The sequence below is a fragment of the Camelus dromedarius genome, chromosome 7 (genome assembly GCF_036321535.1).
Source record: "Camelus dromedarius isolate mCamDro1 chromosome 7, mCamDro1.pat, whole genome shotgun sequence".
In the NCBI taxonomy this organism is placed as follows: Eukaryota; Metazoa; Chordata; class Mammalia; order Artiodactyla; family Camelidae; genus Camelus; species Camelus dromedarius.
This window is the reverse complement of record NC_087442.1, coordinates 78,527,323-78,551,318: the sequence shown is the minus strand read 5'-3', so window position 1 is coordinate 78,551,318 and position 23,996 is coordinate 78,527,323. Positions and strand designations below refer to the sequence as shown.

General features: G+C 39.7%; 1 protein-coding gene across 15 annotated transcripts in view; it reads left to right on the top strand.

Annotated features, from left to right (window-relative positions):
- Positions 1-23,996, top strand: part of NRCAM (neuronal cell adhesion molecule) — a 273,058-nt gene that overhangs the window by 235,137 nt on the left and 13,925 nt on the right. For 9 of the 15 annotated variants that reach the window (XM_031454672.2, XM_064487700.1, XM_064487701.1 and 6 more), the window contains 6 exons: positions 1,302-1,506; positions 5,100-5,222; positions 6,223-6,399; positions 7,415-7,450; positions 19,835-19,966; positions 20,803-20,881. In XM_031454672.2, the coding sequence (XP_031310532.1) occupies positions 1,302-1,506; positions 5,100-5,222; positions 6,223-6,399; positions 7,415-7,450; positions 19,835-19,966; positions 20,803-20,881 (752 nt within the window). Of the gene's footprint in view, positions 1-1,301; positions 1,507-5,099; positions 5,223-6,222; positions 6,400-7,414; positions 7,451-12,683; positions 12,810-13,988; positions 14,139-19,834; positions 19,967-20,802; positions 20,882-23,996 lie in introns of all 15 variants that reach the window. The other 6 variants (XM_031454676.2, XM_064487705.1, XM_031454667.2 and 3 more) reach the window with 2 other exon arrangements.

Here is a 23,996-nt window from a genome sequence, read left to right as displayed (position 1 = left end):
TTCTGTGTATATATATGTTGATTTCTCTTGAAAGAGCCAGTAAACTCCTGAGAAGAATATAAGAGGACTTAATAAACAACAGTTCTGGATTTTATCCAAAGTTAATCAACACTTTGCTTATCTAGCTCTCTAAAATCTGTGTCTGCAATTTAATGTAAAAAATTAGTATTTTTAATTGAGAATTTGACTTAGTGAGAAAGCCCTACACTTGAGGTGGAGGGTCCTCTGTGCCTTTTGAGACCCCAGGGGCTCATCTGTACTGTGGGAATAGTACATAATACAATCTTTACTGTGGTTTTTTAGGATTAAACTAAATGATAACATTATACATGAAGTTGTATTAACTCTGGAAAAGTATGTAAGTATTGGGCAGCAATTTTTATTTTTAGAATATTTTATATGAGTAAAAGATACTTAAATCCTTCTGCATGGGTCTCATGCTGTTTCATTTATTTAGTTTCTTTTACTTATACTGCTCCAACAAAATAGTATTGTCCAGCCTCCTCATATATTCTTAATTTAGTGCCCCTCATTATCTGTGGGCTTCTGCTCTCTTGCCTCAGAATCAGTATCTCTCAGCTTTTCCACTAATCTAAAATAGTCTAAGTGATACTCCAGCCATATGAATATTAGTCAGAGAAAGCGAGAAAGCTAGAGGTTTTATGATATATTTTAAGCCTTTTTTTTTTGGTCTGGTTAGTCAGTCTGCACTTAAATATCAACCGTTTTCCTTTTTCCCTTAAAATTTCGATGTCGGCCGTACGTTTAATTGAGAAATGTATGTTTTCATTGTGCTGTATTTTCCTTTTAATTTTTAAATGATTGTTTATGTTTTCAATTATTTTTAAATGTACAAAATAAACTTTCATTGCTGGTCTTGTAAGAGCTATACCGTTTTCCTAAATATGTACCTATAACTGCGGCAGTTCACCTGTCACAGAAATTTGAAATTCTGTTCGTTATTAAGCCCACCTCAAATTTAAAGGCTACCTTATTGTACATTTAAAGTGTATTATAACAGTGTGGTGGTTAATGAAACACTATATTTTTTCTTTGGAAAAAAAAAAGACAAGGGAATTTTCTGGGGGAAAAGACCCTATTTTTTAATTTAGAAAAAAAGGAATTTTCTAGCGGGGGAGAAACTATTCTTTTAAAACAAGGAATTTTCTGGAAAAAAATTGTTTTCCTTTGAGGAAAAAAAGGGAATTTTCTGGGAAAAAAAAAACAATTCCGTGGGCACGACGACTCTGCGGGCTCCCTCACGCACCTCTGACTGTCCTCTGACTGTCGTGCTGTTTCAGATCTACTACTGGAAGGCACAGGGCTCGTCTCAGAGAAACAGGCGCCATCTTGAGAAGAAGATCCTCACTTTCCAGGGCAGCAAGACCCACGGCATGCTGCCCGGGCTGGAGCCTTTCAGCCACTACACACTGAACGTCCGAGTGGTCAACGGGAAGGGGGAGGGCCCGGCCAGCGCCGACAGGGCCTTCAATACGCCGGAAGGAGGTACGGGCGGCCACGGCTGAGAGCGGGGGGGGGCGGGGGGGGGGGCCCTGAGGTGCACCCCGGGAGGCGCTGCAGGGCGGAGGGGCCCCCCGATGAGGTGCATTCTGGAAGCCGGACGTGATTTCCCGTAGATGAACAGAGCACACACAAAGCTGGCCGAGGGTCGGCCGCCGTGTGGCCGGAGGGCGCGTGGAAAGAGGCTTCAGAACAGAGGCTTCCCTGAAACCCCCTTTCAGAATCTCAACTTAAACATTTTCTCCACACCCAGTCACGCTGTGAGAATCCTTGCTAATCTGATGTGGGTCGTTAACTTGCTGATCTGAAGCAAGTGATAGAACTTCCCTAAGCCTCAGTTGCCTCATCTGAAAAGGGTGAGAAGGAGACGTGCTCGCCTAAGGCAAAGACACGGGAAAGGAAGAGGGTTCGCTCAGGTGGAGTTCACGTCTCTCTCAGCGGCTGGCACGGTTCGCGCCGCAGACGAGAGCTGAGTTAGAGGGTTGAAGTCTTGGCCAAATGTGTCGGGCGGAGAAGGGAGGTGTCATGACAAGACGCGCCCCCGCGAGGGGAGGAGGAAGGGAGGGCCGCGTCCAGGCTGCTGTAGGAGGGGAGGGGAGGGCAGGAGCCGGGGCGCGGCCGCGTGGGAACCAGTGCGCGAGGAGAGGGGGCGGAGTAAGAAAGGCGCCGGAGTGGGCTGTACCTGTCTTGAGTTTTGCCTCAAGCCGGTACTGAAAATGATTCCCATCACTTCCGGGGGTTCCTTAGGTCTTTTAGATACAAGCTGTTCACGGACAAACGCTCTCCTGGCTCCTGGTTGAAGGGCTCATGATGTTGGCAGCTGCCCAGCAGGCTCTGAGAGTCATCTGTCTCACCTCCCATCTCATTTCCATCGCTGGTCCTCAGCCTCCTTGCTCCTTGGAGGTTTCGAGCTCCTTCCACTGGAGGCTTTTGCTGGTGGGACCCTAAACGGGTCTTTTAGATGGCTCAGAGGATGGTGTCGTAGCAGAGAGGACCAGGGGATTGAAGGAGAAGAGAGGAAATAGGGTGTCTGAAGACACAACGGTAGGAAACAGCACGGCTCTGTCAGGTAGCAGAGAAAGGTGAGAAAAGAGAGGAAGGACCACTGGGAGGGACCCATATCATGGATGGTCTTTTTTTTTTTTAACTTAAGTGTAGTCAGTTACAATGTGCCAGTTTCTGGTGTCCAGCATAATGTTTCATACATATACTCGTTTTTATATTCTTTTTCATTATAGGTTATTACAAGGTATTGAATATAGTTCCCTGTGCTATATAGAAGAAACTTGTTTATCTATTTTATATATAGTAGTATCTGCAAATCTCCAACTCCCAATTTATCCCCTCCCACTCCCTTCCCCTCTGGTAACCATAAGTTTGTTTTTTGTGTCTGAGAGTCTATTTCTGTTCTGTAGATGAGTTCATTAGTGTCTTTTTTTTTTCTTTTTAGATTCCACATATGAGTGATATCATATGGTTATTTTTCTTTCTTTCTGGCTTACTTCATTTAGAATGGCGATCATGGATGGTCTTAAATACTAACCCTCAAGCCAGAGGCTCTTAACCTGGGGACTGAAGTCCCTTAAAAGGGTCGATGAAGGGGTTTAAAGAGCTCTAGGACCCCCCTGATGTTATACACAGGGAGAGTTTATGGCTGTCATCAGTTTCTCAAAGGGATGATTGGGGAAGCTTGGAATTACGGGTCAAGACTGCTGTAGGCTCAGGGAAAGGCCATTGAGGTCCTGTAGGGGGCCCGGGGCAGAGAGGCAAGGAGGAAATGGATACGGTTGAGGTTAGCAAGGGGCAATTGCCAGAATTTAGTAGCCCAGGAGATGTGGAAATGAGGCAGAGGGAGAAATTCAGGTCAGCTTCCTGGTTTCTGGCTAGAGGGACAGGAGGGTCTCAAGAACCTAGTAGGTTGGGTAGAGGAGGTTACAGTCACAAAGGAGGGCTGCCACCATCCTTCATCCTGGTGTGGAAGTGAATAAAAGAAGACCAGCTGCTCAGCCATCAAAAAGAATGAAATCCTGCCACCTGCAGCAACATGAATGGACCTACAGATTGTCATACAAACTGAAGTCAGTCAGACAGAGAAAGACGAATATCATATGATACCACTTACATGTGGAATCTAAAACAGTGATACAAATGAACTTATTTAAAGAACAGAAAGAGACTCAGACATAGAAAACAAACTTACCGGGGAAGGATATAGCTCAGTGGTAGAGCATATGCTTAGCATGCACGGGGTCCTGGGTTCAATTCCTGGTACCTCCACCAAAAAAAAGAATAATAATTACCTACCCACACACACACACACAAAAAAAAACTTATAGTTACCAAAGTGGGAAGTCGGGGATAAGGATAAATTAGGAGTTTGGGATTAGCAAATACAAACAACTGTATATAAAATAGATGAACAACAAGGTCCTACTGTATAGCACAGGGAACTACATTTAATATCTTGTAATAACCTATAATGAAAAAGTATATATATGTATAACTGAATCACTATGTTATATACCAGAAACTAACATGACATTGTAAATCATCTATACTTCAATTTTTAAAAATTCAAAAATAAAAAGAGTCATTATAAGGGTGGCTATGAAGACAGTACAGCAAATATTAATAATAGACCGCTGAGCTCTCACTGTATGCTAGACATTATACTAAGAGCTACACATGAATTACTTGGTTTAATCCTAAGAACATCCCCAGGAAGGAGGTATTATTATTAATGCTATTTTACAGATAAGGAAACTCAGCCACAGGGAGGTTAAGCCGCTTGCCCAAGGTCACTTAGTAAGTGAGAGAACCAGAAATCAGACTGAGGCTGGCTGGTTCTAACTGGTACCGTTAACAACTCTGCCATAAAGGGAAAATGAATATAAACTAATGTGAAAAAAAGAAAATAAAAATTACAGCTGTGGGGAAAAAGAAGACTGGGCATGTTTCCTCTGGTGATTTTCCAGCCTCTGCCGCAGAGAATCTGACACCCTGCAAGCCTTCACCAGAGCCAAGGGTTTGCCAGCCCTAGGGCTGTTGTCCATCACCCGAGATTCTGGGAGTCTGTCAGCTCTCCAGAGAAGTCCTCTGCACCTGGGCAGGTTGGCGCATGCCCAGAGCCGAGTAGGCTGGGTGTTCTGTTTGGAGACACCTGGTTTGTTGGGAAAAACAGTCCCCAGAGCCCAGAACACAAGTACTTCTACTCCAAGGTCTGGTTAAAATAGTTTCACTCAGCCACTCGTTTGCTTTTATTAAGACACCATTTATGAAACAAGTACCATCTCTTCGAAAAATATTGGTTTGGGTCTCTGTACAGGCCAGGTCATTATGTTTGAGAGGATGGTTTTAATGAATCTGAATGGCAATGGTGAGGAAAAAAGAGGAAGAGGAAAGTTAAACAGGTACCCGTTACAGGTTTCTATTAAGGTATTTTGAGCTGAATCAGGAACAGGGATGAGTTACAGAAAACCAACACCTTGATGAGTTGGGTAGACCTGGTGAAAGACATCATTTTAATACATTTTGAAACCTTCAAAAACTGTTGCATTGACTGTATTTCTCATCCTAAGTCCCCAGCGCTCCATCCTCTTTGAAGATTGTGAATCCAACACTAGACTCTCTCACTTTGGAGTGGGATCCACCAAGCCACCCGAATGGCATTTTGACTGAATACACCCTAAAATATCAACCAAGTAAGTTATGGGGAGAAGGAAACCAGGATATATGGTTTTTGAGGAGGAAAAAAAAACTTATCTTAAAATACAAACTGTTTATGTCTTTGTAGCTGTAGAATATATGCATGTACCTTCAAGTGTTATTGCAGAAGGAACTTCAAAGCATACTTTTTAAAGGCAAATGACATATATGCCATTGAAACTAAAGTAACCTGTACAATAATACAGACTTGGAATGTGGGGTTTAGGTTGGTGCTGTTGTTAGATCAGATTAGGTAGGTGCTGTGTATAACCAGAAAATTGTAAGAAGAAGAGATCCTTTGGCACAAGGCTTCTGAAGATGAGATCTGGGATGGTTTGTCAACATGTAAGTCTACCTGCAATAACAAAGAGATAAGAAATGCTAAGGGGGCGGGGTGAGTATAGCTCAGTGGTAGAGCACATGCTTAGCATGCATGAGGTCCTGGGTTCAATCCTCAGTACCTCTATCAAAAGAAATAAATAAATTTTTTAAAAAAGAAATGCTATAGCAATTCAACTATAAAATTCTCCCAGCTTAGAAGCCAGTGGAGAATGTATTTTCCTTGTTATGTTATATTATAGGACTATATAAGGTTATCAGTTATGTCAGAAAAAGAGTGAGTAGGATTACAAAAGTCAGTGTCACCCAGATTAACATTTTTGGTCGACACATTTATTTATGATAGTCTTCATACAGCAATTAATGGGGAATGCACTTTGTTCTTTTTTTTTTAATGGAAGGAACGTAGTTTTATAACATTCTGTAAGTTTCATGTGTACAGCACTTTATTTTAACTTCTGTGTGCACTGTCGTGTGCTCACCAGCAAAAGTTTAATTTCCATCCATCCCCATACCGTGGACCTCTTTACCTATTTCACCCTCCCCACCCCATGCCCCTTCCCTTCTGACGACCATTGCTCTGTTCTCTGTGTCAGTGTGTTTGGTTTGGTTTGGTTTGTTCATTTGTTTTATTTTATCTTACATTCTTTTTGACAGTTAACAGCACACATGAACTAGGCCCTCTGGTAGACTTGAAAATCCCTGCCAACAAGACCCGCTGGACTTTAAAAAATTTAAATTTCAGCACTCGGTACAAGTTTTATTTCTATGCACAAACTGCAGCAGGGTCAGGAAGTCAAATCACAGAGGAAGCAGTGACCACCGTGGATGAAGGTAAGATGGGTGTGTGTGAAATCCATGTAGCTCTAAGTCTCGTGAGACAAAAATCGTCAAGTTTATCCTTTTTCTTCCCTAAGTATCCATCTTACCCAGTGAGTACAAACACTTATTCTCATCCTGTTTTATATAAAATCAATTATTTAATTCATACTAGACTATGATTCGATGTTTGGTTTTCAAGTCCATAGGAAATTTTTAAACTTATATTAACATATTTCGGTGAGAGGTGGAAATTACAATCTTTTGCCGCACTTAAATCCAAACTTCAAGACAATGTTTTTTCCTATCTACAACTTTATATGAATACATACACACATCTAAATACACATACACGTAATGCATCTCTGTACACACACACAGGCGTACATGCCTATACACAAAATAAATATTTGTAATTCTAGTTCTGATCTTGATTCACCAGAAAATAATTTGCCATCTACATACTGATTTAGGTTTTCCAGCAAGGAACTCCAAACAGTTATTAAGTAGTGCATTTATTTTGTGTTTGCGCATGGGACTTTGTATTTTGATATGCCATCTGGTAGAGGGAAAGCAAAATAGCCCCATTCAAGTATTTACAAAAGGAATGAACGCTTCCTTTCACGCTTTTCCAAATTATCTTGAAAAACTTCAGTTTCAGTGAAAATGATCAAAAACATTGGAAAAGATTTTCTGTTTTTGCATGGCTCTAAATTGTAGAATTGCTTAAGGATTATTTATTTGATTGTCTAGCATAAGAAATTGACATTTCTACCCCAAAATTGGTTCAAATATCCTAAGCCTTCTTACATAACAGGCAAGTATGAATAGTGTGCTTTAAGTATGGGTGGCTTTGATTACTGGTAAGTTTGGGGACACCAACATACCTTTGTCCCCTGTACCGGATGTGGTACACTTCATTCTTCTTGCATGCTTTAGGATTTTAATGTGTTTTTATATAGCTTTACATGCTCATGGGTGTGTGACATCTAACGACATAGTGTCCTGTTTCTGTTTCCCTTCATTAAAGCTGGTATTCTTCCACCTGATGTAGGTGCAGGCAAAGGTAAAATAATTCATCTGCATGACTTTATCCATGTGTGCAATTTGCAATGTTAAACATGGGGAAGTGCAGCATGAGTTAAAAGAGAAAATAAAATAAGATCTGAAACACCAAAAGAAAGATAAGATCTTGGAAGATCTTGGCTTTAAAGTTCATGTCTAGTGTTTTGTTTTTTTTTTTTTTTTACAAGGAGAAAGGCACACATTGAGTTCTTCTAAAACCTCTCCTCAAGTCTTATCCCTGGTGCAAATCCTGATCTCAGCTTTTAATGATATGATCATGGCTAGATCAGACAGGACCAAAACTGGGGATTCATCCCAGATCCTCTACATGGCTGTGACATACATGAAGGGTGCAGAAATGCTAGTCCTATGATGAGATCGGATCAGCTGAGTGTCCTGTTCTCATCATTTAGCTGTACTCCTCGTAGACAGAGTGTACACTTTGCTGGCATCACACGACACTGGCCATTTGGAATTTCGGCTTAACGGTACCCTCCAGCTGGCCTGGGACTGAAGGTCTTCCCAAGAGGAACCCCTCTGAGGCAGTCTTCAACCAGCCTGCATGCTCCCCTGGTTGTGAGTCCATCCTGTCTTCACCAAACTGCTCAAGTCTCCTCTTCCTGGGTGGTAACCGCAATCACAATGAGTCACTTGTGTTCCCCTTGGTTCCTCCAGCTCTCTGGGGGAGGAAGGTGTGCTGGGAGAGTGGTGCTTGAATGAGTCGTAGTATGCCTTTCACTTGAGGCCGTTCCAAAGATTCCCCCACTCTTTGACTCTTGGCTTTTGGTCGATCTGTCAGCTTTTTAAAGAGCCTTGTTCTCATGGGGGGGCACCTCTGGCAGGGATTTTCTTGGGCTTTGACCAACTAAAGAAGTACAAATAGGAATGAAGAAAAAGTCAGCCAAAAGAAATAAGTGCTTTGCTCTAAATGGTGTGAGTTTTTGAGCTTAAACCTGATACATGTCTTCTATTCTTATCTTACGTAGAGAGTCTTGGTAAATTATCAAATGTCAATCAGGTAGATTTTGGAATGATCGAAGAAGAACTGTAACCATGTTCAATACTCTTAATCATGTTCATAGTTAAGTGTTTTCAGACTTGAAAGCACAAAGTGGGTAAAAATTCAAAAATTTCACAAGATTGTGGAAACGATGGAAACCTCTCTTCCGGATGTGTACTTCTTTCCAGGGATGGTTAGATATCAGTTAACATCCTTGGTGGTTTTACAGTAATTGGCTGCTGTGTTCCTGGTATAACGTTTCGTGGCAGCATTCCAGAGAAAGCCTGGCCTCTTTCCTCGTGCAGCCGACGCGTCCCTGCGGCTCTGCTTGGAGGCAGCAGCGGGGTGGTGCGCTGCAGGAGCAGGGTGGTGAGCTGCAGCAGGGCTGTCTGCCTTTCCCATTGACTTGTCATGTTGGAATCACCCGCTGATTCTGATGAACTCAGAATTAACTAAAGGAAATCTTAATTAGAATAGTTGAGGTTTTACCATTTGATGTCACTAAATTGAGTTGTGAATTACTTAGGATTGTAGAGACAAGCCAAAAAAGGGTCCCAGCACGTTCATGGAACCCCTGTTGCTGAAATCTGGTGAAACTCAGATAAAAAGAGAAATGGTGTTTTAAGTTTTTAAAAACCCTGAATCTAACCTGATTTTCGATATTGTTTCTTTTAATAGTGCACCAGTTATTAGGCATGGCTTGCATAAAATGATATCTTCCCATGATGAGACTTTAAACCACTCAAGAATAATTTGTTTCCCTGGGTTTTCCTTCCTTAAAAATATTTATTTTTTTCAATCTAGGAATGATTTCTACCCTCTTCTCTGTTTTCCTTCTCCATGCGGGGTTTAGCAACTCTCTGAAAGATGAGGAAAAGTTCTCCACGAGCCTTCCAACTGTTAGTCGTTTTAATGTATCTTTTATATTTTAATTTAAAGCAGCATGAAAGGGAAATAATGAGAGATGAACCACGGAGAGAAAACACGTGTGATTCCCTTGCTCTAGACGCCTCAGCTCTAGAGATTTTCATTCACTTCTCATCAAAGAGGGGACAAGAGGCGGAGCTGAGCTTACATTTTTAAATGTTCTTGCAGATTTGAAGAGATGGTAACGAAACCCATGCTTTCAAATACACCACTACAAAATGATTGTCTAAAGCACGAAGTAGAAGCTGGGGTGGATTGATTAGCTGTGCTGTGCCATCCTTTTCCTTACCCCTCTCCTCAGTTCGAGCATGGAAATAGGTACCCTTGAGATCTTCAGGAGTTACTTATTTGGATCTGTGTCTTTGGTGAAAACCCTCAATATCTGTGTAAGAATTGTAGTTGTTTGGCTGCATCTGTTCAATTTCCTTGTCCCTTTAAATAGCTTCAGGGTCTGGAGTGCTAGGAGATAGAGCTGTGAAGGCATCTATAGAAGTGAAGTGAGGAGGGAGGGTATAGCTCAAGTGGTAGAGCACATACTCAGCATGCACGAGGTCCTGGGTTCAATCCCTGGTACCTCCATTTAAAAAAAAAAAAAGACTAATAATAAATAAATAGACCTAATGCCCCCCCACAATAAAAATTTAAATAATTTTTTTAAAAAAAAGTGAATTGAAAACACAAATAATGGATTTGAGTTATGGTCCCAGGATTGCTGAGGGATGGACAGTGCTTTATCTATAGATAATTAACTACTTCCCCAGCTTGGGACCCATCATCAGGACACTTTTGTGAGGTGGCTAGTTGGGGTGTAGGAATAGGAAGAAACTAACTGGCAAGTCAGGAGCTGAACCTGGTTCTTGACCTGATTAGCTGCTGACTGTGGTCGACAAGTAGGACAGAGCAGAGCAGGGTACTGAGGGGCTGGTGACGAATCCTCTTTGTGGTCAGATTCTCACTGTATAATTATATCAGAGTCAGTCCCACAGCTACCAGTTAGGTACCAGTAAGTAAAAATCAAGTTGAAAGTGCACAACTTTTATTTGGCCTGAACCAAAAACAAAACAAGCAGAAAAAAAAAAACAACCCACAACTCTATAGAAGGTTTAATCATTTCAATAGCTAATGTCTCTCTGGCACATGAAAAGCACCAGCCTTTTTTAAGGCACTGTCTGTTACGACAATAAGGCAGTCTCTGCCTTTGGTATGCTTACCATCTGGCAGGTAAGAGAACACGTTAAAAAGAGTAAAAATAGATGCTAAATTAGCAATTTGAACAAAATGTTTTCTGAGTGGCTTAGAGGATTGAACCATTTATTTTGCCTAACAGGATCAGAAGAAGCTTCTTGAGGAAAGTGATATTGAACTGGGCCTTGAAGGACAAACAGAATTTGGGCCGATGAGTCAGGGCGTTGGGTGTATAAAATATTGGCCGGGGGCGTACGCAAAGGCATGGGATTTGAAAATCCACAGAATGTTTGAGTTACACCCAGCAGTCCACCTGCGGGCAAAGGTAAACCATCCACCTGCCAAGTGAAGTGGCAGGATCAGCTTAGGAAGCCAAAACGTAGGTAACTGCTGGTGGGGTCTGCAAAGAAGGACTTACAATAGGGAGAGAGATCAGGGAAAGTCTGTTAAGAAAGCCCAGGTGAGAAATGACACTGGCACATCGCAGGGGACATTGCCTGGCACGTCGCAGGTGCTCCGTGAGCATTTGTTCAGTAAAGAGATGTATGAGCAGGAAGCAAAAGCAAGGAGAGTTAGAATTCTCTGTGATGAAGGGGGCCAAACAACACACATAACCTTAGGAAATTGTGCTGTCTTCTCTGGGTGTCTTTATGACTAAGCTAAACGTGCTTCCATTGGAAGTTATGATTCTGCCTTGAACACCATCCATAATTACACCACAACTAAATTCCTCAGTTCCACGATTCCGAAATTCTTTAAAGAAAATTACTGTTTTGCCTGGGTTCTTTGCCACCGATGTTTGGCACATGCTTATATTCACTGTTGTAAATATGTCTCTGTTGGTTGGTCATAATTATGTCATTATCTGTTTTTTAAGAGGAAAACCTTAGACAACTGAGATCAGTTAGGTGCATGGAAGGACTCTGTCTAATTCAATAATCAGGTTTTCTTCCTGCTGTCTCCCCCCCTTAGCACAGAGGGGCAGACAGTGAACGTGGGGCCGGGAATTATATCTCTGAGGGCAAGTGCATTATTTAATTTCTTTAATATACTTCTGATCCTTAACATAGCTTTTGATCCTGAGAAATGCTGTTGCACTGAATTTGTTTCAGTGGAGACCCTTGGCTTCTAAATTGTATGACACAATTTGGAATTTAATTTTGGAGTCTGAGCAAGCCCGTTCATGCTTTCTGGTGTGCTCTCCTAGGATGTTGTCCCTGAGATGATAAATTAATCTTATTACTGTTTAACTACCCAATGAATATCTCTGTAAATATGTCATTTTTAGTTTAGGGTATTGAGGTAAGGCTGATAGAATTATCGGGCTCTGATGGCCAACAACATCTTTTTTAAAATTTTTTGAACACAAATGTTACTATGTTTATAATGCAGATTGTTTCTTTAAAAGACCTAAGAAGTATGTATTTTAGGGTTAAAAGATCTTTCTGAGTTTTGTGTTCAAGGATGTTGTAAAGTTAAATTTTAGTAACATTCAGACAGTGGTAGACTAATGAAAAGTACCTCATTTACACATTTCAGGCTGAAAAAAAGGTTATTTTCCCCATTGTCTGTTTTCAGATTGCTTTTTAAATGTTACTGTTGAAATCTGATTTCAGTCCCCTTTCCATTCAAAGAAGAATCTCACGATCTTAATGTCAGGCGAATTCCCAGTAACATCTCTTGATGACCGTGGATGTCATCTTTACTCGGTAACAAGCGTATAGCATCCTGTAGTCTCCCTAACTGGGTGTTTTAGGAAGCTGTTTAGATTGCGCTGTGATTTTTCAGAACATGGTGTGTATGTAACGAACACTCAGCAGGTAAGATTGTCTTGCTCTCTGGGGTATGTCAAGTGAAATATTTCTTATTCCTTTGATTTCTTGGTCCTTAACCTCTGACAAAGGGGACTGGGCATCTGGGGGCAGCTTCTCTTCCAGCGTACCCTAACCATGCAAACCTTCTCCAAACGCGTGAACCTTAAATTTCAGCAGTAAATTCTAATTGAATTTTATTTGAACAATTGCAGAGTACTTAAACTTACTTTATATCTTGTGTGTCTGGTGCTGCAATTTGATTGTCTGTTTTTTTGTTTGTTTGTTTTATTTTTCTATTATATATTCACTTCAAGCAGTAAATCCCAGGATCAGCAAACTTACTACTGCCGCCGCTGAGACCTCTGCCAGTGTCAGTTGGAAATATGAGGGACCAGAGCATGTGAACTTTTATGTTGAATATGGTGTAGCCGGCAGTAAGAAACAATTTCATTACCCAGTTTTTAATTTGGGGGCTACATTTTAAGAGATTGAGAACACTTTAAGGATTTACTGTGGATCATCTTGAAAAATAACTTGATCCAAATACATGAATCAGATTTATCTGAAAAAAGTGTGATGAACTGTCAACCTATATATTTCATACATAGCTAGGAATCCCTTTGGTTCCTGTTGTTAAATACAAGGGACATGGCAGTAAGTTCCATTGTTGATGTTATTTTCATATTGTGGTACTTAAAAGTTGTCCTTAATGCACAACATGTAAACAAGAGTCATAATGAATAATTGTATTTGTTAGTACAAGTAGGAAAGAAGAAAAGTTTGTTCAAATCGGACCTTGAAGTGTCAGAAATCAGAGTGACTTAAAAGCAGTCATTTTGCCCAACAGAATTTTATCAGAAGTTGCAGAAAATTAACACTTGAGGGGAACCACCATTATGTTTCAATGTTTTATGTATTCCCAAGTCAGGGACTCGACTTCCATCCTGGCCACATCTTGCAGGAGATGGGGTGGCTTTAATTTTCTGTGGTTTATGAGAACCCAGTGCTCCCTCCTTAGATGCAGTGCTCTCTGGACGTAATAAGCTGGGTGGTCAGTTTGTGACAAAATGTTGACTATAGTCCAGCTTTCTGGTTAGGCCTTTCTCATGCAATAAATATTTTTGAAAAACACTATTGCTTTAGAAAAACCAATACTTAGGAAAGATTAAATCTATAACTTGGATACATCTGAAGGCATTTAAGTTTACCAAAAGATTCATCTTGTGTATCTTAAAAAAAACAATCCTTTCCATAGTGCAATTAAGCTATTTAATGTATAGCATCATTAGAGAAACTCAGTAGTTCCCTAAGGCAAGGCGCAGATCAAGGAGCTTCCTTTGTGTTAAAAAGAAGATTTAATACAGTGAGAATATGTGCAATTAATATGCAATCTGATAACCCAGTTGATTTTTCTTTGAGGACATTTTCATGTGGTTCTTTATTTTAATTGATTCATTTGGCATGACTAAATTTAGAAAAACCTGAAGTGATAAACCTCAGCCTCCTAGAGGCTTTTTGTTTTTCGCTTGTAAAAGTATTTTCCTTTCTTGAAGCTAAGGGACTTCCATTCCCTTAAAATATTCAAATGTGTTGTTTTTGCAACATTTCCATAGGCAAAGAAGAATGGAGGAAAGAAATTATAAATGGTTCTTGGAGCTTCTTTGGGTTAAAGGGTCTAATGCCAGGAACAGCATACAAAGTTCAAGTTGGTGCTGAGGGGGGGGCCTTTGTGAGTTCAGAGGATGTGTCTGAGACAGGCCCAGGTGAGGTGCCCACCATGTCAGTTCTTGCTCCCAGAAGGGAAGCCGCTGGTGCTCCAGTGGGAGTCGGGGGCCTGTGGGGCTGTGTGGTGTGTAGGGCTGTGAGTGTCTTTCCACGGGGCCCAGTTGGGTTGGGAGCTGGGGTTTAACTGTCTTTGGCTCTTTAGAGCAAATGAATTACAGAATTGAACAAATCATCTTCTAATCACATTATTGCCAAAACCATTACAAAAACAGGTAAATATGATTCTTGATCTACATGATTTATGTATCTCAATTTTTCACATCATTCATGTGTATACTTTCCCTTGGAATTAGAATGGAATTTTTAAAAAAATTTTCAGGGGGCAGATAATTAGGTTTTTATTTTACTGTTTATTTTTTTTAACGGAGGTACTGGGGATTGAACCCAGGACCTTGTGCATGCTAGGCACGCACTCTACCACTGAGCTATACCCTCCCCTCTTGAATGGAATTTTTGAAAAGATTTTTGAAGCTGAAATAACTCTTTGATTGAGTCGCAATGTTTTATGTCAAAATGGTCTGTAACCCAGCAGAACGCTGCAGCTGGGTTAGACAACTGATGTCAATCATAGTAATTTTGTACAGAACAAGAAATTGTTCATGTATTTCATTGTTATCACACCATGTTTGACTGCTTGTATCTATTTTAGTTATTTGAACATTGTCAAAATATACAAGTACAGTAAAGTTTCTAAAATAAAGAAAAATGGTCTTGTAAGATGCAGGAATATTCATATTTACTCACAGGATGGAAAACCATCCCCGCTTACTTAAATTTAAAGGAGGGTTGTGTGGTATGTGTTCATTTTGTGATTCCTACAACCGTATTATGTTCAGTCACTTCATGCATTCTTGAGGAAATGTTACATTTCCTGTAGAACCCACAGGCAAAAATATATTTTTTTTGCCTTTCATGAACCAAGCATGATCACTTTTAAAGTCATTTCTTCTGATTTAGAAAATATACAATCATGAGTGTTTTTTAAAACAAGAAGGAAACCAAAGATAATATTCAATAACTTATTAAATAAAGATTGTATTCAAATAACTTACTAAAATATTCATGTGCCACAATAATAATGTTTAAAGAAAAAAATGTTTTTCTGTCATCCAGTTCCTTGTATTTTCATATCCACTTGTGTACAGAGTGCTAGGAAAATCTTGTATTAAACTTAAAAACGGAATATCAAATCACAGCTAGTATTACAAGTATGAATTGTTATTACTGATAGTATTTAATTTCAAAAAACTAAAAGCCCAAGTCGGTGTTCTGCCCATAGACAGCTAGAATGCTAATGATGGTAGCAGCACTAACATTTATTCAGCTCTGGTCTCTGCTAGGTGAGCGGTTTCCATGGCTTCTCTCATCCAGCCCTTACAACAGTCCTGTGAAGTAGGCAGTTTATTACCCACTTACACCGCACGTCAGTGCTGAGTCATCATAGTGTCACCCGCTAGAAGGCAGGAGAGCTCAGCCCTCCAACCCTGGAGGAGAAGCCCTCTACACCCACCGCTCTGGGGCACGGAGGCCCACACCCCGAGGGGAACAGGTTGTCTCAAAAAGGAGCACTCCATTCAGCACTTGGTATGTCTCTCCAGCTCCCCTGGACCCCCGGTGGCCCCAAGGTGCCCACCTTGCAGATCTAGCTAGAATGAGGCTCCACCCATAAAGTCAAGTTGTGGCATAATTTTTGTCCTCTTAGAGGACGGAAGAAAAACTCTTTAGAAAAAAAAATGTCTTCTTCAGTGTTGCTGTACCTACAGTTCCAGCTGCAGCTGGCCAGGAAGTTTAAGGTGAGCAGCTGTCACAGGCCAGTCATTCTTGTGTGCCAGTGGTGGAGAAATAGGACAAGGCCAAAACCAGTAATTGTCACCTTTTACTGTAAATGCCACCGTTAAAAGGGATAAAGATTGATTAAACCGTAGTGACCTTAGTGAACATATTACCTCCAGGAGCAAATACAGTTAACCCAGCCTCCTTGTTCTCCCAGTTTCCAGGCCCTGTCCTGGACCACGTGACCTCTAGGGTGACAGCAGTGTCGCATCTTGCTCGTTCAGCCAGGTGTTGAGGTGTGAATGCCGGTCCTGGGCATGGACGCCCAGCCTCCTGGCTGATTTTTTAATTCTCCGCATTAATGAGCTGCTTCTCTTCTCTGCGTTCTGCTGATTTCGGGAACCTAGACTCACCTTTCACCTGTGCTTGTTTCATGAATCTTCTTAACATGACACCGTCTCTGCCTTTGATAGTCTGGGTTTTGAAGGTTGATTTCTTCATTTTTTTCCCCTCCGGCACAAACTGAAAAACCGATCAGACAAGGTGGTGTCCTGTTTCTGTGCCTCTCACCCACGCTCCTGGGAGGACCCCTCCTCCTCTTTTTTTAATTGATTTTTTTTTTAAATTGAAGTATAGTCAGTTTACAATGCTGTGTTAGTTTCTGGTGTACAGCATAGTGATTCATATTCTTTTTCATTATCAGTTATTACAAGGTATTGAATATAGTTCCCTGTGCTCTACAGTAGGATCTTGTTTATTTTATATGTAGTAATTAATATCTACAAATCCCGAACTCCAATTTATCCCTTCCCACCCCAACTTTCCCCCCTGGTAAGCATAAGTTTGTTTTCTGTGTCTGTGAGTACTGTTTCTGGTTTGTAAATAAGTTTGTGTCATTTTTTTTTAGGTTCCACATATAAGTGATATCGTATGGTATTTTTCTTTCTATTTCTGGTTTACTTCACTTGGTATGACAGTCTCCAGCTTCATCCATGTTGCTGCACATGAAATTATTTTATTCTTTTTTATGGCTGAGTAGTATTCCATTGTATAAAGGTACCACAACTTGTTTTTCCAGTCATCTGTTGATGGACATTTAGGTTGCTTCCATGTCTTGACTATTGTTAATATCACTGCTATGAACATTGAGGTGCATACATCTTTTTGAGTTAAGAGTTCCCTCCAGATATATGCCCAGGAGTGGGATTGCTGGATCATAGGCTAAGTCTGTTTTTAGTTTTTTAAGGAACCTCCAAACCCACCCACTGAAACTCAGATTCAAGAAGGAAAAAACCCTACAAGCTTCATTGTGTGTATGTGTGTGTGTGTGTGTGTGTGATGCACAGTGGTGATCATGATTTGGGTTTGTATGTGCATCTATAGTTAAGATGATTTTGAAGTGTCCTGGGAAGACTTGAACCCTCATATTTATTCTTGGGCTTTAGGTCCCTTTTACGGATGAGAAGTCAATAGAAGCTATTTTCACTTACATAATTTCTGTTTTATATCTACTTCTGGTGCATGTGTGTGTCTGTGTGTGTGAGCATGTGAGCATGTGTACACATGTACCTGTTACCATACTGTGTCTGCCCAATCTTAAATGAACGAGGTAGTCAAATATTTTACCTTTTTTCTTTAGACATAAGGGACAAAAATTCAAAGTCAATTTGGATGGTCCTTTATCAACTGTCAAAGAAACATTTCTACTTTTGCTATAGTTTCATTGCAGCAGACTGCCAGTGGGCAGTTCATTTTTGACAGTCACCAACTTTGCAAAACAGTGTCTGTGCCAAGACTGGGTATCTTATTGCATTTTGCCCTTATAAGTAGCATTTAATTAGATGAAAGATATACATAAATAGCAGATACTATTTATGACAAGACTGGAAATCATTCATCATATTAAAAACAGGGACTCTTTAACTTCAATCCAGTGCTCCATAGACTCACACCAGTTGATTTTTGGTTCGGTTTTGAAGAAAATGTACACAAAGACCATGTGTGAATTGACAGAAATATATTGCCAAAGAGTATGTAATGATGGGCTTTTAAAATATTTAAAATATGGAAAGTCCCTGTTACAACATTTTATCCTTTGGAAAGACTTCTGCAGATTTGATGCCTGGACACGTTTTCGGGAATGCATGAGAGCAGTAGGGTGGAATGGCTAGCACTGTGTCTTTTGGTGTCAGTAGTCTTGGGTCAAACTCCAACTCTTGGGCAAGTTCTTTACCGTCTCTGAGTTGATTCCTCATGCCTACCTCATAGGATTTTTGTGAAGACTGAGTGAGATTTTGCCCTCAGCACAGTGCCCAGTGTAGAGTCAGTTGCAGAATGTTAGCTCCATTCTCATCGTCTTCATCTTCCCCACCGCGGGGGTGACTGTGGTATGTGGGTGGAAGGGGGCACTGCCTACGCTCATGCTTCAGTTGTATCTAGTGCTGATAACACTCAAAACCCCTCTAACTAATGGGGAACCAGGGGCTATTGACGAAAGGCTCCTGTCATTTGATTTGCATTCCAGATAATGTATTTCCACTTCTCATTTTATTTCTTAAACACACATCCACACATTTTCTCACATTCCTCTTCATACTTGATTTTCAGCCTTTTCTTTTCCTCCCTATCCTCTGTGTGGAGGAAAAAGGCAGGGAGGTGCTTTTTGTTTGCAACATGTAGCAGAACCTGGGTTACGCATGGCCATGCTTATTTCTGCATCCAGCGATCGCATACACCTAGCCCAACCACGTTGAATGTATTCGGAAGAAATTCAATCAAATAAAAGAATGATATAGGCATTCTTATGAATAAAAAGAAGAAGACCTTTTACCTTGATTATGGTCAAAAGTTGAAAAAAATAATAAAAGCCTTTAAAAAAAAAAAGATTTATACCAGTATATTTAAACAAATTCTCATGGGCTTGTCTGAATAGCCATTGATGCTGCACTTTGTCCCATTTGATTGACACTTTTGAATAATACCAGAAATGCTAATTATTCTGTGTTTTTCTTAGGAGAGTTGCATACTGTGACTGGTTGAATGAGGGGCTTTGCACTCTTTGCCTCAAACAGAGTAGATAAAGAACATGTATACGTGTGAATGAGTATTTTCTCTTTGAACTGACCACTTATTCCAATAATGATTCCACTGATCAAGAAATATTTCAAAGTTGTTTGAGTGGATCCTAAGCAATATTAAAGACTGCATATTGACCCTTTGAAGATAATTCGGATTTTTCAGAAATTTCCAAAAATCCTTCAGAACCAACTCTTGTAAATGAGTTGAATACCAAATTTAAGTACTATTTTGGGTGCAAACTGAGGTGTTGTATAAAATAGTAAGTTTGGTTATCTTATGTGGGCAAGTTTCCTATGTGGAGAGCTTTCTTTTTCAACAGAATATTTTCCAAAAAAAATTTTTTTTGGAAAATGGCAACGTCATTGCAATATTTTACCCTCCAAAAGTGGTTGCTCTGAAAGAAAAATACTCCATTAGATGTATACATTCTGTTTAAAATTGTCTTATTTTCTTATCATTGTGATTAATGTACAATTTTTCCTGAAAACAGTAAATTTTTTAATTGGTTTGGGACTATGTATTGAAAATATGTGGTTAAAGTAACTGTGAACACAGTGTTCAGCAAGGTTCATTAGCATTTAATGGTATTAGCAGTCAGATTTCTCTATTTGAATTTTTTAAATCATTGAAGATTTTCGATTGAAGTTATGAAAGTTAAGTATTTATATAACTTCTGATTGGTAACTGACAGATGCCAATTTGGGACCATGTGTAAAATATACAAAAGCTCATGTACTATGGCAGTTTTTTACTGCAAGAGACTACAGCAGTTCTCATCTCCCGCTAGACCCGTTCCCACTGACACCATTGGTTTGTTTTCCAGCAATGGCGAGCCGGCAGGTGGATATAGCGACTCAGGGCTGGTTCATTGGTCTGATGTGTGCTGTCGCTCTCCTTATCTTAATTTTGCTGATTGTTTGCTTCATCAGAAGAAACAAAGGTGGTAAATACCCAGGTAAGAAAGAAAGAGTGAAATTGCCTTATAATTAATGCTGCATAATTTTCCACTGAACTAAAGACAAATCATGAGGGTATTCATGGAGATTGCAGTAAGTGTATCTTCCAGGAGCCCTTAGTGTGGACTTCCTGTTCAGACAGTTTTTGATCCCTTTTACATAATGGGAGCCTAAACGTTGCCAAGGATCAGAGGATACTTTGGAGTGTAAATTAATCTGTCCTCTGAAGATGCTAGTGACTCTGCTTCCTTAGGCTCCACATAAGTCACAGGTGCTGAAATAGCACCTAAAACCAACAGGCAGAAGGGGAGGGTGCAGGAAGTCTCCCAGAGGAAGTGATGCATGAACTGGGTCTTGACATCAGGATGTATATAACGTTGCTTTCCCTGTATGGTTAATATTGTGTTCAATTTAGTGAATCCAATGAATTTATATTTTCTTTACCTGACCATTTCCCCTTCAGTGGCAGTGGGAAAAATCTGCAAAAGAATAGATTTGTAAAAAGAATTGGTGAGCATAAATATAGTTAGTAAGTAGATTGGTAAAACATCTTAGAAATGTAAAACTTATTTTTTTCTCAGATGAGTAAGAGACTTGTGCCAAAAGTCTTACAGGAAGTCAACTTTGTATGTTAACAAATGTTCATGCGACTGTGTTGCCTCAAAGAGACCAAAGCATCAAAATATATGCATGGCTACATACTATGCCTGGTTGTACAACATCTACTGTGTACAGCATTATTTCCAATACTGTATAATCTCAGAGTGCACTCTTAAAACTTTAAGTAAGGAAACACAGGATCAATAGATAATGATGTCATGTTGGAATTTTTTAGTTAAAGAAAAGGAAGATGCTCATGCGGATCCTGAAATCCAGCCTATGAAGGAAGACGACGGTACTTTTGGAGAATATAGGTGAGCCCCTTCTTCTCAGTCACCCTTCGTCTTCGCTGCCCTGCACAGACACTACACTCACTCTCCATCAAATGGGATTCAGCCAGGAACGCGCTTTGCCTGGCATTTCATATTTTCAAGTATTAGTTTAGAAGCATTTCATGTCTAAATGTTCACACATCCCTCACAATTAAAATAATCTCGCTCTTCATTAAAAAAATCAATTTCCATGTTATCAGTAGGTTTAGAGATGAAATGTCTTCCACCCTGTCCTATTTCCCAGAGGAATATTTCCCTTGCTGTAATTGATCAACACAGAAAAGCTGGTGTGTTACAATAAGAGTTTAAACAACAATAAAGGCCCTACAGACCTGCATTGTAAAGCAAACTACCCCTGTCATTCTCTGAGCAGTGCTTTTGTAAAATTGATGTTACTCTTTTTTTGCCTTGGATTTGAAGCTTGTTTTTCTCAAACCAGTACCTACACCCCCTCCCATTAATCATGAAATGATGACTAGGCTGTTTTAGAAGCTGTTAATTATTAAGGAATATCACAGCTCTGGAGGCAGTGTATTAACTCACAGAGTTTTGCTAAAATCGTCTTGGCTTGGCTCCATCATTAAGGACAAATTGAATGTAACCTATGTGCTAAATAGTTTTTTTTTTTTTTTAAGAAAGAAACTCTTTAAACAAAGATATTCTTACCTAGGGGTTATAGGTCTTTTTAAAGAGAAATAAATGATTATTTTAGATATGTTTAAAACAGAAACAAAAAATACATTTATTCATTTAGAAGATTGGGGTTTTGGTGTTCCAAAAGAATACTTCTGTTAACCAAATACCTTTATATTTTGTCCTTTATTTCTATAAGCCTCTTGATTATATAAAATATAATTCTTTAAATATGCACTGAACCAGTATTGAGGCTTTTTTTTTTTTTTGGCCAGAAGAAAGGGCTTTTAGGTGAAATAAAATATTTCACTATTGTGATTGCCAGATGACATGTATAGAAGATATGTGTGTTAATTGTTACCTGTCTCTAGAGATCATTTTTGATATTTCCATGTCAGTATCATGAGAGGCAAAATAATGCCAAGGATAAGAAATATGAGAACTGGTTGAGAAAAACCATATATTTTTTACAAACGTGGATTAACACCAGTTCCTATGCAGATATAAAGATTTTGCCTGTGTGTCCTGGCACCTCAGCATTTATATTCTGATTTCTCTTTTTCAACAGAGGTGACTGATTTCTAAAACTTTTCAGAATTCTGTATGTTATGATACAGAAGACTGTCTAGTGAGCTTTGTCTGGATGTCAGATGTTGACTTGGAGACTGACAGGATACAGATACCTCATTCAGCACCCCCACTGGTTCACCCACAAGGTTTCATAATGCACTAAAGCAGCCCACAGGTGGCTGCAGCCTAGGGTAGCCGTGGCTTGCACTGGATGAGTTGAAATCTTTGCTGATTTTATTCACTTTTCTACACGTTTCTCCAGTAAAGCAGGGGAGCTGAGAATTACTAAAAGACTTCTTATTTTTAGTGTTCCTGTGGCTAGAGTTCTACATGGGATATGCGTACCATTTCCTTCTTTATTGTGATAAAGCTTAATCTTTAATACAGCCTTAAAAATTATATATTTGCATGAATTGAAAGCAAACCATCGCACTGCATGCCTTCTTCCCATGGTGATGGATTTCTGCTCTACATTCTCATGCCCAGATGAATCTGGCAATGTACTGCTCACTCCATGGGTCTCAAATGTCAACTTGCTATTATAATGATGTGACATCGTGATCTGATGTAATGTGACTTTCTCAGGGTAACTCTGCTGCCTACACCACTTCAAAAACTTGATTGAAATCGAGGTTGAATGTGAACTCATTTGGAATCAAGAGACTTAGTTTTACTGTCAGCTCAGCCATTACCCTTGATTCTTTTAGATATGGCATTTAATCTGTCTCAATTTTTTTCATCTATAAAATGATAGGGTTGGCCAAGTATTAGATGATCTCTGAAGGTTTCTAATTCACTGATTTCTTTGCTCCTTTACAAACCATCTACTAATAAGCTTCAATGTGATTTGGGGTTTCAGAGCAGCACATAGCAAGTATTTAGTCACTGTCCTCATTATTATTGTCTTTACATTTATTTGGTCATATTTATTTGTCTTGGTGCTAATTCATAAGTGTTATGTTTGTCGAGTGTTTTCAGATGGCTGTGTTTAGCTTATGCCTTGGGTTTCTCGGAAGAGAAAGACTTTTTTCCTTGGACCTATTAAGTACAAACAAGAAAATAAAAACACTTGTCACACATGTAATTCCATTGATCTGGGAGTTACCAAGGGAAATAACGTTCTGACCGGTGTCTTAAACTTGAAACGTAACTCAGTGATTTTTTTTTTTCACTGATGCTGGAAGTGCGTAAGGGCAATCCCACAAGTGAAATCACTTCCCAGAACACCCAGTCACCCTTTGCTACAGATGTGGCCACATCTTGTGACTTCCTGACATGACCTCAGAATTTTTTCCCTTTGGTTTCTTTTCTACTTAAAAAAAAAAACTTTTAGTTATTCTAGATGTCACAATTAATGAAAATGGTTCTAGCTGTTTATTACAGAATATTTTTTAACAAATGGATTTAAATGTCATTCTCCTCCTTAAATCCCAAGAGTCCCTTCTCTGCTTCGCACTTTCTGGAAGTTTTGAGCTCTGCATTATCTATTGATTCTTTTTCATTTGCATTCTGAAAATAAATTAATATGCTGATCACACACAGACACACACAAAACTAGGACTGTTCCCTAAATGTACATGAATTCTGCTTATGATTTGCTCATTCTCCAGTTTGAGGATGAAACCATTCCTCCATGGTTGGCTCCGAGCCAGAGGGTATTTTATAGTGCAGAGAGGGATGGAACTTCAGTGGCCAAATTTGATGTGTTTTTTTATATGCTGTAACCTATACCCTCACTCCAACACCCACCCCAAGCAGTTAACCCTCTGGTGGAAGCCTGCAGCTTTGTTTGTTTGTTTCTTTAATTATACAGACAGTAGGATCTGCATCCTTACTAGCATATAGAAAAATCAGAGAAACAATGCAACCAACCGTGTAAGTATTTTTTTTTTTT